We start from the raw sequence: 16591 nt of genomic DNA on the forward strand, positions 1-16591 counted from the left end.
GGCAGAACCGCTCCATTACAGCCCTGCCCGGGTTACCGAGCGCTGGCATCGCCCAGGGCTCCCCGGGACTGAACCTCGGACGGATCATCCCCGGAGGGGTTCTGCGGCTCGGGGACCTGCCAGCAGCCCGCCCTGCTCCCCGTGCCCGGCAGCTCCCGGCCGTGCCCGGCTCCGGGGGGCTGGAGGTGCCCGAAATCTCCTCCGCAGCCGCCGCCGGTCCCGTTCGTACCGGCGCTGAGCCCCCGCCCGCTCATCGCAGCCACCACCGCCACCCGAAGCTTTTTGTCCGCCGCCCGCGCCGTAGGAAATAAAGCCCCGGATGCGGAAGTGCCGCGCTCATTTCCGGTTTGTTCTCAGCGGTTGCGGGTGAGCGATGGCGGCCGGGGGGACCCGGGGGGGGGCCTGGGGGATCCGCCGCCATCCGCGGCCTCGCAGCACCGGGCGGCCCCGGGGTGGACTGAGGCGGAGGAGGGAGCGTGGGGGCACCCGATGGCGGGCGGGGAGCGGGGGGCGTGATGGCGGGGGGCTTCACTGACACCATCTTGGCCCGTTTGTGCCGCAGGTTGGAGCTGCCGAAGCCGAGCCGGAACCATGGTGAGGGGCCGGGGACTGTGAGGGGAGGGTGCTGCAGTGAGGGAGGGGGGCTTGGGGGGGTCTCTGGGGTGGGTGAGCGGGGCCCTGGCGGGTTCTGCGGCCTGGGAATGAGCTCTGGGCTCACAGCGCATCCCTGGAGAACCCCAGGCTGGAACTGTCCCTGCCCATGGCACGGATGAATTTTGGGGTCTTTCCAAACGGAACATTCCATGATTTTTCATTCCATGAGTTTGTGTTTGCTCTCACAGCCTCGCAAGATTGAGGAGATCAAGGATTTCCTGCTGACGGCGCGGCGGAAGGACGCCAAGTGTGAGTGAGGGTCTCAGGCAGGACTGGGGGAGGCTCCAGCTCGTTCCCCGTGGGCACTGAGGAGCTCCTTGCCTTGGGAATGCCGAGGGGTCGGGGCTGGCCTGGTCCCTCCTGTGGGGTGTCCCTGGAACGCTGCTCCCAGCTCTGCATGCCCTGGGGGGTTCAGCCAAACCCCTGGAGGCAATTCCTGGAGCTCCCCGTGCTCTGTGGGATGGTGTAGCTCTCCAGAAGCAATTCCCAAACATCCCCCTGCTCTGTGGGATGCTGCAGCTCCCTGGAGGCAATTCCCAAATTTCTCCCTGCTCTGTGGGATGATGCTGTGTGGAATGTTGGAGTTGTGCCACCACAGGTGATTCATTCATCATCCTCACCAGGAGATTTTTGTTGCCACCACAAAACGAGGATAATTGAGTCAAAGAGCTGCCTTGTCTCACTGTTCAGCAACACGGGAAGAGTTTTTTCCCCTCTAATTCCTCTTGTTTGGATCTGGCTGTGGCAGGATCCCTCGGGAATCCTGTGACAAGGGAGAGTTGAGCACTGCCAGAGCTTTTTCCTCCCCATCCTCTGGATGGAGCTGGAGGTTTCTGCGCGGGGCAGGGCGTGCATTGGGATTCCCAGGGATGACACTGGGGTGTCCCTGCTGTCCCCTCCTCCCCACAGCCGTCAAGATCAAGAAGAACAAGGACAATGTGAAGTTCAAGGTGCGCTGCAGCCGGTACCTCTACACCCTGGTCATCACCGACAAGGAGAAGGCAGAGAAGCTGAAGCAGTCCCTGCCCCCAGGTATCCTGGGAATCCCCTGTTGGGTGTTTGGGATTGAGGGGGGCTGTGAGAACCCCCTTTCTCTGGAAGGGGCTCTGGAGCTGGTGTCCCTGTCCCCAGGGAATCCTCTGTTGGGTGGTTGGGATTGAGGGGGGGCCATGAGAGCCCTGTGGAAGGGCCCCTGGAGCTGGTATCACCCCCAGTGCCTTGCTGGGCTCAGTGCTTGGTGTCCTCCTAGAGCTGGAGGGCTCCAGGCACCCCTTCCATGCCTGAACCCCCCCAGTCCATGTCCCCTCTCTCTCCTCCCCAGGTCTGGCCGTGAAGGAGCTGAAATGAGCCAGGAGCAGCTGTGTACCTGTTGGATTCTCTGTGTTAAAATAAATAAAAAACTGTTCCTGGTGTCACGTGTGGTGTTTCACAACTCGCTGTTCCTGGCCCTGGAGCCACTCTTGGAGTCCTGGGAGCCTCTCTGAGAGTCACTCTGGGGGTCTTGGGAGCCACTTTGGGGGTCCAGGAGCCACTTTGGGGGTCCAGGAGCCACTCTGAGGGTCTTGGGAGGCACTCTGGGGGTCCTGGAGCCACTCTGAGGGTCTTGGGAGGCACTCTGGGGGTGTGGGAGCCAATCTGGGGCTCCTGGGAGCCACTCTGGGGGTCTTGGGAGCCACTCTGGGGGTCCTGGGACTGCTGCTGCTCCCGGCAAAGTACCGGTGGGCACCGGGGAGTTACCGGACCTGGAGCTGCCCCTTTGCTCTGGGGTGACAGCTGGGGACGGGCCCTGGGGCTGGCACACATGGTGTCCTGTGCGTGGTGCCCTCCATAGCAGGGTATGACAGTGCCGGAGGTGCCCCTACAGCAGAGGTTTGGAGCGCGGCGTGGCGGAGCCGTCTCGGTGCTCTGCCCCAGCGCGGGGCGGGGCACAGGGCTCGGGGCGGTACCGGGGGCGGTACCGGTGGGTGTCTCCCGGGGCGTGTTCCGGGCGGGCGGGCAGAGCCCGCGGCGTGGCGGCACCGCCGCCCCCCGCCCGGCAGCGCGGCGACCCCGGCCCGCCATGGGGCCCGCCCGCGCCGATTACCTGGCGCCCTGGTGGGCGGCCTGGCTGCACGGGCTCCCGCACCGCGACCCCCGCCTGCAGCCCGTGCCCAGCACCTTCCGCCCGCAGGACCCCGACTACCAGCAGGTACCGGCCCGGGACCCCCGCGCCTCCCCCGCGCCTCCCCCGCGCCCGGTCCCACTCGCCCCGCGCCCCCCGCCCGCTCCCGGCGGCGCCCGGCGCCGGCTCTGATCTCACGGCGCACAAAGCGCCTTTCATCGCCCGGGCCGGCCGGCACCGGCACCCCCGGCCCCGCCGCTCCCCTCCCGGCCTCGCCGCTCCCCTCCCGGCCTCGCCGCTTCCTCTGCCCCTGCCGAGCCCCCGCCCCGCGCTCCCGGAGCCGCCGCGGCCGCCCGGCATCCCGGGGCCCGGCCCGCCGTGACCCCTGCGCGGCGAGGGGGCAGCGCCGCCGTCCCGGTGCCCCGGCGGCTGCACCCCCGGCTCGGGGGCCCTGCGTGCGAATGGGGACAGGGCTGGGGACGGGGACGGGGACACTTCTTCCTCTTCCGCACGTGACGGTCCCGTGGGGCGCGGAGCGCCGCCGCATCCCGGCCGCGCGAACGGGTCACGGGCACGGCGGCTGACTGTCCCCTCTCTCCTTCCAGTCGCTGCTTGTCCTGGGCTTCCTGGCCGCCGTGTGCCTCGGCCTCAACCTCCTCTTCCTCACCGCGTACCTGATCTGCCTGTGCTGCTGCAAGAGGGACCAGGACGCCGACAGCAAGCGGCCCCACTCGTGTTGTGTCACCTGGATGGCCGTCACCGCCGGGCTCATCTGCTGGTGAGGACGGGGACGGGGACCTGGTGCTGTCCCCCTGTCACCGAGGGGACTCTGCGCTCCAGCCTTTCCGAGTGGCTTTAATTAGATCTGTGCAATGAACGTGCTCCATCCCTGCCTCCTCCCGCGCAGCTGCCGGGGCAGCCCCAGGGAGCAGCTGCGGGCCAGCCCCGGCCCCGTCCTTATCAGGGCTGTGCAGAATTCCCGGTTAATCCCGGGCGGGAGCCTGGCCGGTCGCTAATCCCAGCCCGGAGCAGATGGCGGGCGGCAGCGTGACCCAGCTGGCAGGTCCCTTGTGCCCGACCTTAATTGCAACCACAACAATTAAACAAGGGGACTCTTCTTCACCCAGCTCTGGGGGCTTCCCAAGCCCACCTCGGTTCGGGGTGGCCGGGAGGACCCCCAGGGCAGCCCCCCCGAGTGTCCCCCGGCATTGGTGGCCTGGGGGAGAGCAGGATGGGCCACGGGCCCCTTTGGCTGCCTGGCCACGACCCTGGCTCCAGACAAAGGGAGCTGTGCCGGGGCGGAGCGAGATGATGGCTGCCTGTGAGCCTCACATGGAGCAGGGAGACAGGCAAACGGCACTAATGAGCTCAGCGAGCTCCCCCAGCCCTCCCAGCGTGGCAGGGATCCACTCTGCAGCTCCCGGGGGCTTTGAACCCCCCCAGCAGCCTCTTTTGGGCTGGTGTGTGTTGGTTGTACCGGGGTTTGGGCTTTGGTGAGCACCACGCACGCTGTGGGCACGTGCCCGGCCAGGACACGGCCATGGGCACCTCTGTCCTCAGAGCCAGCTCCAAGCTCCATCCATCCCAGCTCCGTGGGGAGCTCTGCAGCAGCTGCAGGGAGCTCTCCACAGCGCCTGGAGCCGAAGGTTTAATCAGAGCCACGGTGGATTCCCCTAATCTGCTTGGCCCAGCCCCTCCGCCCTCAATCTCTCAGGGTTTGGCAGGAGGAGCTTCCAGGCCACCGTGCAGCTCTGGCTGTCCCCAGGCCCCTGTCACCAGCAGGAGCAGGTTCCCATCATGGTGCTGTCCCTGCGCCACTCTCTGTCTCTGCCCTGCCGTTGAGCTGTCCCCCAAAAGCAGGGGGTGTCCCTGTCTGGTGTGGCAGGGTGAGCGTGTCCCTCCCCTGGCATCAGTGTCCCCTCTCTGCCCACAGTGCCGCCGTTGGCATCGGCTTCTATGGGAACAGCGAGACCAACGATGGCGTTTTCCAGCTGCTCTATGCCCTGGACCATGCCAACCAGACCCTGACTGGCATCGACTCCCTGGTAGGGCCCCAGGGTGCCTCAGTCCCTGCTGTGGGTTTGGTTGGAGCCCCAGGAGGGACGTCCGGCCGAGCCCTGGCGTGGCTGCGCTGGCCGAGCGCAGAGGGTGATGTCACCCCACAGAATGGGACCTTTGTGCCCCGTCAGGGCTGTTCTGAGGGCACCACGGGGTGGAGGGAGCTGATCTGCTGGGGAAAGCATTGCAGGGATGGGGCACAGGGCTCTGCCGGGCTGGTGGGGACTGAGCATCCCAGGGACTGTCCATCTTGGGGACTGTCCATCCTGGGGGAATGACCATCCTGGGGTACTGACCATCCTGGGGTACTGACCATCCTGGGCACTGACCATCCCGGGCACTGACCATCCCAGGGCACTGACCATCCTGGGCACTGACCATCCTGGGCACTGACCATCCCAGGGCACTGACCATCCTGGGGTACTAACCATCCTGGGCACTGACCATCCCAGGGGCACTGACCATCCTGGGGGAATGACCATCCCATGGCACTGACCATCCTGGGGGAATGACCATCCCAGGGCACTGACCATCCTGGGGTACTGACCATCCTGGGCACTGACCATCCCAGACTGACCATCCCGGGGCACTGACCATCCCAGGGCACTGACCATCCTGGGGTACTAACCATCCTGGGCACTGACCATCCCAGGGGCACTGACCATCCCAGGGGCACTGACCATCCCAGGGGCACTGACCATCCCAGGGCACTGACCATCCCAGACTGACCATCCCTGTGGCCGCAGGTTGCCAGCACCATGCTGCAGATGCAGGGAGCGCTGGAGCAGCACCTGGCACGGCTGAACGAGCTGCTGGCCTCGCGGGGGGATTACGTGCAGACCCTCAAGTTCACCCAGCAGCTGGCTGGCAGCATTGTCCTGCAGCTCCAGGGGCTGCCGGCCTGGCGGGGTGTCAGTGCTGACCTCACCGAGCTGTCAGGACAGGTGGCCTATGTGGAGTATTACAGGTGAGCTCCAGCATCCTGAGATGTCCCAGCAGGGCTGGGGAGGTGCCCCTGTGTGACACAGCCTTCCTCTGCACCCAGGTGGTTGGCTTACCTGCTCTTCTTCATCCTCGTCCTCACCGTCTGCCTGCTGGCCTGCCTGGGGCTGGCCAAGCACTCCCGCTGCCTCCTGCTCCTGTGAGTACCCTGGGGACAGCCTTGGGGGGCTCATGGGGACCCCCAGCCATGCTGCCCACTCTGCTCCCCGCTCTCCCTGCAGGATGCTGTGCTGTGGGCTGCTCATGCTGGTCCTCAGCTGGGCCTCCATGGCCGTGGACACGGCGGCTGCGGTGGTGAGTGGGGCAGGAGGGGAGGAAGGGAGGGAGGGAAGGGCTGCTGGGGGCTGTGCTGGGCACTGCAGGCATCACTGATGTCCCTCTGTCCCCACAGGGCACCAGCGACTTCTGTGTGGCTCCGGACAAGTTCATCATGAACCAGACAGATGATGAGATCAGTGCAGGTGAGGGCTGGCTGTGAGGTGGAGGCAGGCACGGGCAGGACCCCAAAACCCACCTGGGGGACTGCCACTGTCCCCCCATGGCTCCCTGTGCCCCGGGATGCTCCTGCTGATGTTCCCATTCTCTCTGCAGAGGTGGTTCATTATTACCTGTACTGTGACCAGAGCCTGAGCAGCCCCTTCCAGCAGGTATGGGGGGGTGGGCACCCCCTTTGGTGCTGCCTGGGGCTGGGGGGGGTCTGTGACTGTGTCCCACTCCCCCCTGCAGGCTCTCACCGTGTTCCAGCGCTCGCTGACCACCATGCAGATCCAGATGCAGGGGCTCATCCAGTATGCGCTGCCCCTCTTCCCCACAGCTGAGGTACAGGAGCGGGGAGCAGGGATCCCCATCCCTCCTTCTTCTCCCCAGAGCTGCCTGACCCCTCCTTTTCCCACAGAAAGACCTGCTGGGTGTCCAGCAGCTCCTCAACTCCTCGGAGACCGGCCTGCACCAGCTGACAGCCCTGCTGGACTGCCGGGGGCTGCACAAGGTGAGGGGGGGCTGGCTGGGGAGCATGGCTGGGCTCCCCCTGCGGTGCCACCAGCGCTGCCCTGCCTGTGTCCCACCAGGATTACCTGGATGGCCTCATTGGGATCTGCTACGACGGCGTGGAGGGGCTGCTCTACCTGGGGCTCTTCTCCCTGCTGGCGGCCGCCGCGTTCTCCACGGTGATCTGCGCGGCCCCGCGCGCCTGGCAGCAGCTGGCCGGGAGGTGCGTGTGCCCCCTGCCCTCCCCCTGGGCACAGGGAGCCCAGAGAGCCCTGTCTCTGTCCCTCTGGAACAGAAAACAGAACCCTCGGCCAGTCCTGAGTCCCAGACACCGGGGGGACAGCCCTGACACGGCCGACAGTGCCCCGAGGGTACTGAGGGCACCTGGGCTGGTCACCTGTGCAGCAGAAATGACACCAGAGACATTGGTAGATGATAAAGGGCCGACTCTTAGCAGGGGTTAATCCAAGGTTTTATTCTAGGAGTTCCAAAGGAGCTCGTGCACCTCAGGAGGCTCCTGCTGAGAGCCCCAGGAGATGTGCCAAGGTTACATTTAAAGGGAGGTGGAAACCAAAAGTAGATAACGTTTTACTAACCAATAAGTGACCCTAAGGGATGGGTACTGGGGGATAGACATTTAGGACAGCGTATGGGGCAAGGCTTGGGGGGCTGACCCCTGGCCTCTGGCTCATCACTTGACATCCTGGACCAAAGCCTCTAGATGGAGGGGATGGGAGGCTGAGTGATTGACAGAGAGCCAGAGTGGGGGTTTGGGGATGATCTCATCCTGGGAGAGGGATAACACAGGTAAAGGGAGGGGGGTACAGTCTGGGATAAACCATTCGGGAAAAATATGGGGATACAAACCAAAACTTCTTCAAAGTATTACAAAGTATAAAAACGCACTACAACAGAGCCCCTCTTTTCCCCCCGGGGTGTGATGCCAGCGCTGTGTCCCCACAGGGAGCGGGACTACGATGACATGGACGAGGAGGACCCATTCAACCCCGCGGCTCGGCGCATGGCCACGCACCGCCCGCCGCGGGGGCAGCTGCGCAGCTTCTGCAGCTACAGCAGCAGCCTGGGCAGCCAGAGCAGCCTGCAGCCCCCTGCAGCACAGACCGTGTCCAACGCTCCCGTCTCCGAGTACATGTGAGCCCCCCCGAGCCCCCTCTGCCGTGGCCCCGTGCCGGGCAGGGGCTGACGGGGGTCTCGCTGTGCCCCCCAGGAACCAGGCCGTGCTCTTCGGAGGGAACCCCCGCTATGAGAACGTGCCCCTCATCGGGAGGGGGTCTCCTCCCCCCACGGTACGATGGGGGGCCGAGGACAAAGCATTGTGACGCCCCGGGGGGGTCACTGTGGATCTGCTGGGTGGGACAGGGACGGGAGGTCCTGGTGCCTCCTGCCCGGCTCTGACCCAAATCCCAGCCGCCCACGGGGAGGGAGCATGGCCACGTGCTGGGGGACACCAAAATGAGCGTCCCCTCCTTCCCTTCCCTGTGCTTCCTCTCCATCCTGGCTCTCAGAGGATGCTCCTCGCAGTCTCTCCCCTCACATTCCCATTTCCCTGCTCGTTAATCCTGCCCTGTCTGGTATTGCTGCTTCATTTTTTATTCCTTGTCTTTTTTTTTTCTTTCTTCTTTTTTTCTTTTTTTTTTCTTTTTTTTCTTTTTTTTTTTTTTTTGTGATTTCTTTTAATTTTTTGCATCCATTATTTTGGAGCTAAGTTGCCCATCAAGAGTAAGTTCAGCCACTTCCTTCTCCCTCCTTATCCCGGGGCCAGCAGCCAGGTTCTCCCCTCCTCCTCCTCCTCACCCTTCCACACTTCCCTCCATCCCCTTCTCCTGCCTGGATTTTGGGGTGCAGAGAGCTCAGCGAGGGGGGACAAAGGGCCAGGAGGATTTTCAGCTCCCATGTGTTGGGATGCTGGTCCCTGTCTCCATCCCAGCGGCAGTGAAACCCCTCTCAGCCAGGATATGACCCCAGGAATGCTGCCTGGGCAGGAATACTGTCACTCTCCTCCAGGGAGGATTTTTTCCATAAGGTGGAAGCTTGGATCCCATCTCACAGACCTGGCAGCTGGCGAGAGCCTCCTCCCAGGGGGGGGACATGAGTGGGGGGATTAATTGGAGCTCTTCTCCCAGCCCTGAATAGTTTAATTCACCCAGGATTCAGATCCCTGAGGAGAGACTTTCTGAGTCCAGAATAACAAACTCAGAATAATCTTCCTTAATGCCTGCCCGGGGTGATCCTCCCTGCTGGGAAATCCTGCAGGAATGTGATGCTGGGGTGGGGCTGGAGGCTTGGGCTCCTGGCATCCCACAGACACAACCCCAGGGCAGATTTGGGAAGGTGGGAAGGTGGAGGATGAACCTGGGAAGGGACAAAGCAGATCTGGAAAGGCTGGAAGGGTTTTGGCTTGGGGAAGGGGCAGATTTGGGATGAATTTGGGAAGGTGGAGGATGAACCTGGGAAGGGACAAGGCTGAGCTGGATTGGCTTGAGGAGGCGGCTCTTGTCTCCCCCAGCCCTAAGGGGGCAGAGAGCAGGGCCTGACCCTTTCCGTGCCCCCTGGCAGATTAATTTGGGATTAACCCCCATGGGAACACCCCTGGGGCAGCGTGGGGCATTTTGGGGTGCTGACCCCCGTGTTCCCCCCCAGTACTCCCCGAGCATGAGAGCCACATACCTGGCGGTCACCGATGAGCACATCCGGCACCGCGGCGACTTCCCGGCCTAGGAGGGGACACCAAAGAGCCCGGAGGGACAGCAGAGCACGGGGTAGGAGCCATGCCGGGGCTGGGGGGCAAACCTGGAGCCCCCCAGCACCCCCTGCCCTGGGCAGCCCCACACCTGCTGCCTTAGGGGCTCCCAGGAGCGCAGAGGGGCTGCGGGGGCTCCTCCTGTCCCTGTGGAAGGTTCTGGAGCACAAACTCCGCGCCACGCTGCCCAGGGGCTCCCCTAGCAATGCAGCACCAACCACTGGTGATCCCCAGCCCTTTCCAGCCCCCTTGGCATTCCCAGGATGAGGAATTTGGGATGTTTTGGCCCTGCTGGTTTTCCCTCGCTTTGCCCCTGGGGTTTGGGAGGTGCTGGCTCTGTTTCAGAGAGAGGTTGCTGCAGTGGGGTTTGTGGCGGGTTTTGGGGTGGGTTTAGGCTCTTTTTGGCTCCCCAGGGCGGGTGTGGGCGGGGGCAGGCTCCCCTCCTCCTGCAGCCCTGGAGTGGTCACAAATCCCCTGGGAGAGGGACAGGAGCTGCTGGGGCATCCCTGGGGAGGGACAACATGGACCTGCCACCCCAGGAGGCTCAGCCAGCATTTCCAGGGCTCTGGGGTGAGGAGCTGCAAGAGCATACGAGCTGAACCTGGCCCTTTGGGGCTGCCCTTTGGCACAGGGATCCCCGGGAAAGGCCCCTTCCCCCTGGAGCAGGAATGGACCCCCTGCCCCATCCACCCACACCCCAAAGGGTGCAGACAGGGCAGTGGTGTGTGCCCCCCCAGGGCCAGGACATCCCCCTGACTGCCCCTCTCCATATTCCTCATGACTAGCATCCCTCCCCTTGGGGAATATACCGAGGGATTTTTTTATTTCTTTGGCTTTTAACGTTTCCATGTAACGGTACTGGTAGAAGAGCTGTTGTAACCGCATGTGAACTAACCGAAGGGCTCCGGCTGGGGGCTGGAGTCCGGCTGGATTTGTTTGTGCCCTTTTGGGAGGAAAGATAATAAACACTTGGACTAAATTACTGTCTCTCGTGCGGGTTTTTTTGGAGGGGTAATAATTTTTTTGGTGGATAACTCAGTGTTTGGGGCAGTTTTGAGTTGACCTTCCCAACATGGCGGCGGTCACGTGATACCGCACGCCGCTGCCATTACGGGGAGGTCGTGTCACGTGACTGTAGCGCCGGGGTCACGTGACGAGGTTCAAGCTGTTGCCTGGCAACGGCGACGCGTCCCCGGTCAGGCCTCACCGGGAGCGGGACGGGACCAGGCCCCACCGCGGTCCCGGAGCCTCCGCGGGGTCCGTGGTCACCCTGGGCGCTTCCTCACTCCGTCCCCGTGGCTCAGCTCCGCTCTGGGGCTCCCTGAGGCCCCCGCTGCCTTTTGAGGCCCTCTCAAGGTCCTCCCTGCACAGGATCCCTGCTCCCGTTTGGGCTTTGCCGAGATTCCTGTTCCCTTTGGGATCGTCTGGGACTCCCTGAGCTTCTTGTTCCCTTTCGGGACATTCCCAAGGCCTACACTGTCTTCTGGTGCTCTGGAGGGTCCCCACTCCCTTTTGAGGTCCTCTATCCAAGACCCCATTTCCTTTTGGGGTTCCCCATCTGTTTCAGCATCCTCCTTCTCCAGGCTCTCTGTTCACACTTGGGTCTCCTTGAGGCTCCCATTCCTTTTTTCCTTTTCCTTCATACCTGAAACCCTCTCTCCTTTTGAAGCTCCCTGAAATCCCACTCTCCATCCCTGAGAACCCCACTCCCTTTTGGGATCCTCTCAGCACCTCCCACTCTCCTTTGGAACTCTCTCCTCCTCCTTGAGGTCCCTGTTTCCTTTTGGGCTTCCCCAAGGCGCTCCATCCCCATTGGAGCTCTCCATCCCTGAGGTCCCCCCTCCTTTTTGGGGTTCCCTTGGAGGAGCCTCCCTCCCTCCCCGGCCCCCCAGCCCTTTCCCACCATGGAGATCAAGTACGAGTACTCGCGGAAGCGCAGCGAGTTCGGCCGCCCCTGCAGCTTCTCAGACCTCCTGGCCGAGGTGACCGTGGACATCCCACCCGACCCCACCCTGGCCGAGGACTTCATCCCCCAGGACCCCGTGGACTTTGGGGTGCAGGAGGGTCCTGTCCTGGCCATGCATGAGGTACGGGGACACCCCCTGGCCGGGCAGAGGGGACATCCTCGGGTTGCAGCCACACAGAGGGCAGCTGGCCCAGGGAGGATGGATGGATGGATGGATGGATGGATGGATGGATGGATGGATGGATGGATGGGTGATGGATGGATGATGGATGGATGGATGAATGGATGGATGGATGGATGGATGGATGGATGGATGGATGGATGGATGGTGTGACAGGCACCTTTTGGGCTCAGGGCCTGTGTCCCCTCCATGTCCCCTCCATGTCCAGGTGAACACAGAGCGGGCTCAGGTGTCCATCCGGGGTGTGAACCACGTGGAGGGCGGCTGGCCCAAGCACGTGGACCCCAAGAACCCGGAGCTGACCACCCGCTACCGGGAGGAGGTGGAGAGGGAAGAGGTCTACACCAAGACTGTCCAGCGCCTCGGCTTTGTAAGAGCCTGCCCTGCTCCCCCCAGACCCCCAGAGCCCCCCAGGGCCCCCCAGAGCCACAGCCCTGCTGTCCCTGCAGGTGGTGGAGCACTACATCAGGCAGAACAACACCATCGACATCTACGAGGAATATTTTGAGGAGGAAGAGGAGGAAGAGGAGGAGGAGGAGCATCCCTCAGCCAAAACCATCAATGTCATCAGGTAGCACAGCTGGGGGGGCTCACCAGAGCCTCAGTGGGGTCAAACCAGCTTCACAGAAAATGGGAGAATGTTAGGAGTTCAGTTCCAGTGGGTTTGGGATGGTCCTGGTGCAGTTTGTGGGTGCAGAGCCCAGCTGAGCCCTCCCTGCCCAGGTGATTTGGGGGTGGGAACCAGGGTCAGACCCAGCTCTGAGCATCTCCTGATGGTGCTTTTGGATTTTCCTCCTTGTTCTTGGTGCCTCAAAGGTTAATTTCCACATCAGGGGTGTTTAGGAGTCAGATCCAGTAAGATAATTGGATTTTTAGAAAGGTATGACTGGAAAGAGGATGAAATCATCAACTCTTCTCCCCCCACCCGACCCCTCAGGAGAATCATTTCCTGCACTCAAGGCTTGAGGGCTGCAGATTGGCTTCCTTGTGGTTCCCACAGTTCCCTGTGGGAGATGTTCATCCCAGGGACTTGCAAACTGACCCATTTTGGCTGATGTGTCACCCCAAAGGGACCCCAACAACCCCAGGAGGATGGCCACACACCTCTCCTGGCACCCCGACGGCAACCGGGCCGTGGCTGTGGCTTATTGCAGCCTGGACTTCCAGGACAGCAGGAAGGACCTGAACTCTGATTCCTACGTCTGGGATCTGGGTAAGGGCCAGGCCAAACCCACCAGGGGACAGGGGATGATGCACTTTGTGTCTCAGAGAGCAGGATGGGGCTGGCAGCATCCCGGGGAGAGTCGCTGGGGAAGCCTCAGTGCAGAACCAGGAGAAATGAGAGCTGGGAGGGGGGAAATAAGCACTGAAATTCCCCTCCATGGCTCCCCAGCCTGCCAGGCAGCAGACCCTCAGATGAAGGTCTGGTATTGATGTGGTTCAGCTGGTAATGAAGGAAGAAAGAGGCAGCAGGAGCCCGGGGTGAGACTTGTGCAAGCCTGCCTCACACCTGGTGTGTTTTGGAGTGAAAAGGACAAAAAGGGTGGGAATGCAGATTTGTGCATTGAGGGTCTGTCCCCAGGCCAGCTCCTGGTGACATGGGCACCTCATCCTGCACAGCTGTGTCAGGGAACGGGGTGGGGGCAGCAGGGTGGGCTGGGGGCTGCTTTTGGGGGGCTGCCTTCACTCTTTGCTCTTCACTCATCCCTCCTTGTAGAAAAACCCTATGCCCCAGAGCTCACCCTCAAGCCCTCGTCCCCTGTGGTGACCCTGGAGTACAATTCCAAGGACTGGTATCACATGCTGGGAGGCTGCTACAACGGGCAAATAGGTGAGGGGGTAACTCTGCTCCAGCCTGGCTCCAGCCCTGCTGCTCTGCCAGGACCTGTGCGGCCTCTGGGAGAGCAGGAGAAGCCCTGGGATTTACCTGTGGGCAGGTGCGTGCCCACCTGAGCGGGCACCCAGGGAGGGGAGGACACCCTGCCAGGGAGCCCTTCACAGCAGATGGAGGGATGGATGGATGGATGGATGGATGGATGGATGGATGGATGGAGGGATGGATGGATGGATGGATGGATGGATGGATGGATGGATGGATGGATCCAAGGGACGAGCAGGATGGATGGATGGATGATGGATGGATGGATGATGATGGATGGATGGATGGATGATGGATGGGGGATGGATGGATGGATGGATGGATGGATGCATGGATGGACAGATGGATGGATGTTGGATAGATCCAAGGGATGATGGGTGCTGTGCTCCCACCTCTCCCACCACCCTGAATGATCTCTGGGAAGCACTGGGTGAAGTTTGCTCCCTGTTCCATCTTGGACAGTGGGGGGAAATGTGACGAGGAAAGGAGCTGGGCATGGGCTTTTCTTTTCCTCCCCAGTGTATTGGGACACCAGGAAAGGGGGGCTGCCCGTGGAGATGACCCCTGTGGAGTTCAGCCACAGGGACCCCGTGTACGGGGCGTGCTGGCTGCCCTCCCGAACGGGCACCGAGTGCTTCTCAGGCTCCACTGATGGACAGGTGAGGGGCTGCAGCTGGGCAAGGGGCTCCTGAAAGAGCTTCCTGTGCCTGCTCTGCCCCGCAGCAGAACAAGATCCCGGCCTCCCAGGCTGGCACAGGGCAGCTGCAGGACTGCCAGCACCTCTGACCATGCTGGGAGCAGCCCCCAGAGCCCCTGCCACACCTTGTCCCTGCAGGTCCTGTGGTGGGACATCCGCAAGATGTCACAGCCCAGCGAGAGGCTGGTCTTGGACATCAGCCGGCAAGATCAGCTGAAGGACGCTCTGGGTGCCATCTCCCTGGACTTTGCACCCATCCTGGTGAGTGTCCCTGCGCCCACCACCCACAGTCTGACCTGGGCAGGAGGGGGAGCGCAGCCCAGGGGTTCCAGTCCCTAACCCCCCCCGTGGTGGTGGGTGCCAGGGTTCTGGCTGCAGCAGGGTCTCCTGCTGGCCCTTACACACTGTGGGATCTCCATCCTGCTGACAGCTGCACCCTCCTGCTCCCACCCTCAGCCCACCAAGTTCCTGGTGGGCACAGAGCAGGGCATCATCATCTCCTGCAATCGTGATGCCAAGACACCACCCGAGAAAATCGCCAACATCTTCAGAAGCCACATTGGGGCTGTCTACAGGGTGACCAGGAACCCCTTCTTCCCCAAAGTTTTCCTGTCAGTCGGTGACTGGACTGCTCGGATCTGGACAGAGGAGCTGATGGATTCATCATCAATTATGGAGACCAAGTAGGTCTCCTTTAGAGAAGTAGTAGAGAGCCTTTAGTTGGCCAGAAATCATCCCCAGGGTGGGTAGCAATGGGGTCTGCTCATCTCTGGGCTGGTGCCCGAGGCAGGGCAGTGCCAGCGTGGCTGAGGGCTGGCTCTGCTGGAAGGTACCACAGCTCCTACCTGATGAACGTGTGCTGGAGCCCCGTGAAGCCGGCCGTGTTCTTCACTGTCAGGTCGGACGGCGTCCTGGACATCTGGGACTTCCTCTTCCACCAGAAGGCGCCTTCCCTCAGCCTCAAGGTGGGTCCCCAGCACCTCTGGGAGCCTCACATCACCCCAGGGCCGAGTGTCACCCCCTACCTGTCCCCAGGTGTCCAACGATCCCCTGCTCAGCCTGTGCTCGCAGGACAACGGGCGCATCATCGGCTGTGGCACCAGGATGGGCAATGTCTCCCTCCTGGAGATCTCCCCGGGGCTCTGCACCATCCGGAAGAACGAGAAGACCCTGACCTCCACAGTATGTGCCCCCTGAGCGTGCCCACACTCTGCCTGCAGCCCTGTGCTGTGCCCAGCCTCGTGGCAGGGTCCCCTGTGCCCCCACATGTGCCCCCAGATGTTCGAGCGGGAGGCGAGGCGGGAGAAGGTCCTGCAGGACAAGTACAAGGAGCGGCTGCTGCGGGAGCAGGAGCGCCTGCGGGCCCAGCCCGAGCAGCAGGAGGATCCAGTGCAGACCTTCAAGCAGGCCCAGGAAGATTTCCTCTCCAGCATCAAGGCCGAGCGGCGGAGGAGGGGCCTGGAAGTGCCTGGAGAGGTAACGGGGATGGGACAGCCTGGCCACCACGGCAGGGACCCCAGCACGGGCACAGGGCACAGGGTGAACCTCTGTCTTTCAGGATGAAGAGGGGGAGGCAGCTGCACAGGAGCAAAGCTAGCAGGAGTAGGAGGATGCCAAGGTCCGTGTGCTCCAGCTGCACCTTCCTTTCCTCTCCATGCCAGAGCTGCTGCAGGGATGAAACCACTGTCCCCAAGCCAGGCAGCTCTCCTGGGCTCTCTGCCCTCCTGGGGTGGCAAGTGGGGAACCCTGCACAGCACCCTGACCCCTCAGCTGCTCCCTGGCCTTTGCATCCTTATTTTCTTTGGTGTAAATAAACCTGTGCTTTCCACGTCACATTTCCTCTTTTGTCACAGCAGGGTCGAGCAGAGGGTGAGAAAGTCACGTCCTCCTGCTCCTCCTGTCCTTTCCTTGACCCAGGACACTCAAAGGCAGTGGCTGAGCACAGCCAAGCACCCACGGTAGCACAGGATGTCCCTCAATGTCCCCAGGCCGTGGAGCAGGGCACAGCAGGGTGGCTGGTGGCAGCAGGGGGCCCCAGTCCCCTCTGGGCTCTGTGTCCCCACAGGAGCAGCCCCGGCCTGGGTTATCAGTGCTGGGTAAACACAGCCCTGCTGGTAGAACTGGCAGCCACCCCGACTCCTCACCCCCCTTAATTAATCATTAACGAGCTGCCAGTAGCACTGTCACAGCGATGGGGATATCACACGGGTGGCTCTCTGTGGGCTGAGGGGGAGCCCCCCAGCAGGACTCTTCCCCAGGCTCTGCTCAGGGGCCCAAACCCATGCCAGGTGGGGACCCACATTCC

The 16591-nt window shown here is 62.4% G+C and overlaps 3 protein-coding genes across 4 annotated transcripts; all 3 read left to right on the top strand.

Moving 5' to 3' along the window:
- Positions 1 to 280: 280 nt before the first annotated feature.
- On the top strand, positions 281 to 2059 carry RPL38 (ribosomal protein L38). Its single transcript, XM_054645194.2, has 5 exons — positions 281 to 366; positions 563 to 594; positions 843 to 903; positions 1564 to 1686; positions 1976 to 2059. Exons 2-5 carry the CDS (start codon positions 592 to 594, stop codon positions 1999 to 2001), a joined length of 213 nt encoding a protein of 70 aa, XP_054501169.1. The 5' UTR covers positions 281 to 366; positions 563 to 591; the 3' UTR covers positions 2002 to 2059.
- Positions 2060 to 2619: 560 nt separating this feature from the next.
- TTYH2 (tweety family member 2) lies at positions 2620 to 10542 on the top strand. 2 transcript variants are annotated; one of them, XM_077188240.1, is made up of 15 exons: positions 2620 to 2842; positions 3361 to 3533; positions 4689 to 4800; positions 5560 to 5780; positions 5859 to 5954; positions 6037 to 6109; positions 6207 to 6276; positions 6407 to 6462; positions 6542 to 6634; positions 6711 to 6803; positions 6883 to 7025; positions 7766 to 7954; positions 8031 to 8109; positions 8525 to 8542; positions 9464 to 10542. In XM_077188240.1, the coding sequence occupies exons 1-15, from the start codon at positions 2714 to 2716 to the stop codon at positions 9539 to 9541; spliced, it is 1623 nt and encodes a 540-aa protein (XP_077044355.1). In that variant the 5' UTR covers positions 2620 to 2713; the 3' UTR covers positions 9542 to 10542. The 2 variants fall into 2 exon arrangements, with proteins under 2 accessions (XP_077044355.1, XP_054501170.2); XM_054645195.2 differs by lacking the exon at positions 8525 to 8542.
- Positions 10543 to 10722: 180 nt separating this feature from the next.
- On the top strand, positions 10723 to 16114 carry DNAI2 (dynein axonemal intermediate chain 2). Its single transcript, XM_054645404.2, has 12 exons — positions 10723 to 11650; positions 11919 to 12080; positions 12160 to 12281; positions 12781 to 12923; positions 13428 to 13541; positions 14109 to 14248; positions 14425 to 14547; positions 14743 to 14969; positions 15116 to 15251; positions 15322 to 15468; positions 15565 to 15762; positions 15845 to 16114. The coding sequence occupies exons 1-12, from the start codon at positions 11468 to 11470 to the stop codon at positions 15881 to 15883; spliced, it is 1734 nt and encodes a 577-aa protein (XP_054501379.2). The 5' UTR covers positions 10723 to 11467; the 3' UTR covers positions 15884 to 16114.
- The last annotated feature ends 477 nt before the right edge of the window (positions 16115 to 16591 follow it).

The sequence above is a fragment of the Agelaius phoeniceus genome, chromosome 19 (assembly GCF_051311805.1).
Source record: "Agelaius phoeniceus isolate bAgePho1 chromosome 19, bAgePho1.hap1, whole genome shotgun sequence".
Taxonomy (NCBI): domain Eukaryota; kingdom Metazoa; phylum Chordata; class Aves; order Passeriformes; family Icteridae; genus Agelaius; species Agelaius phoeniceus.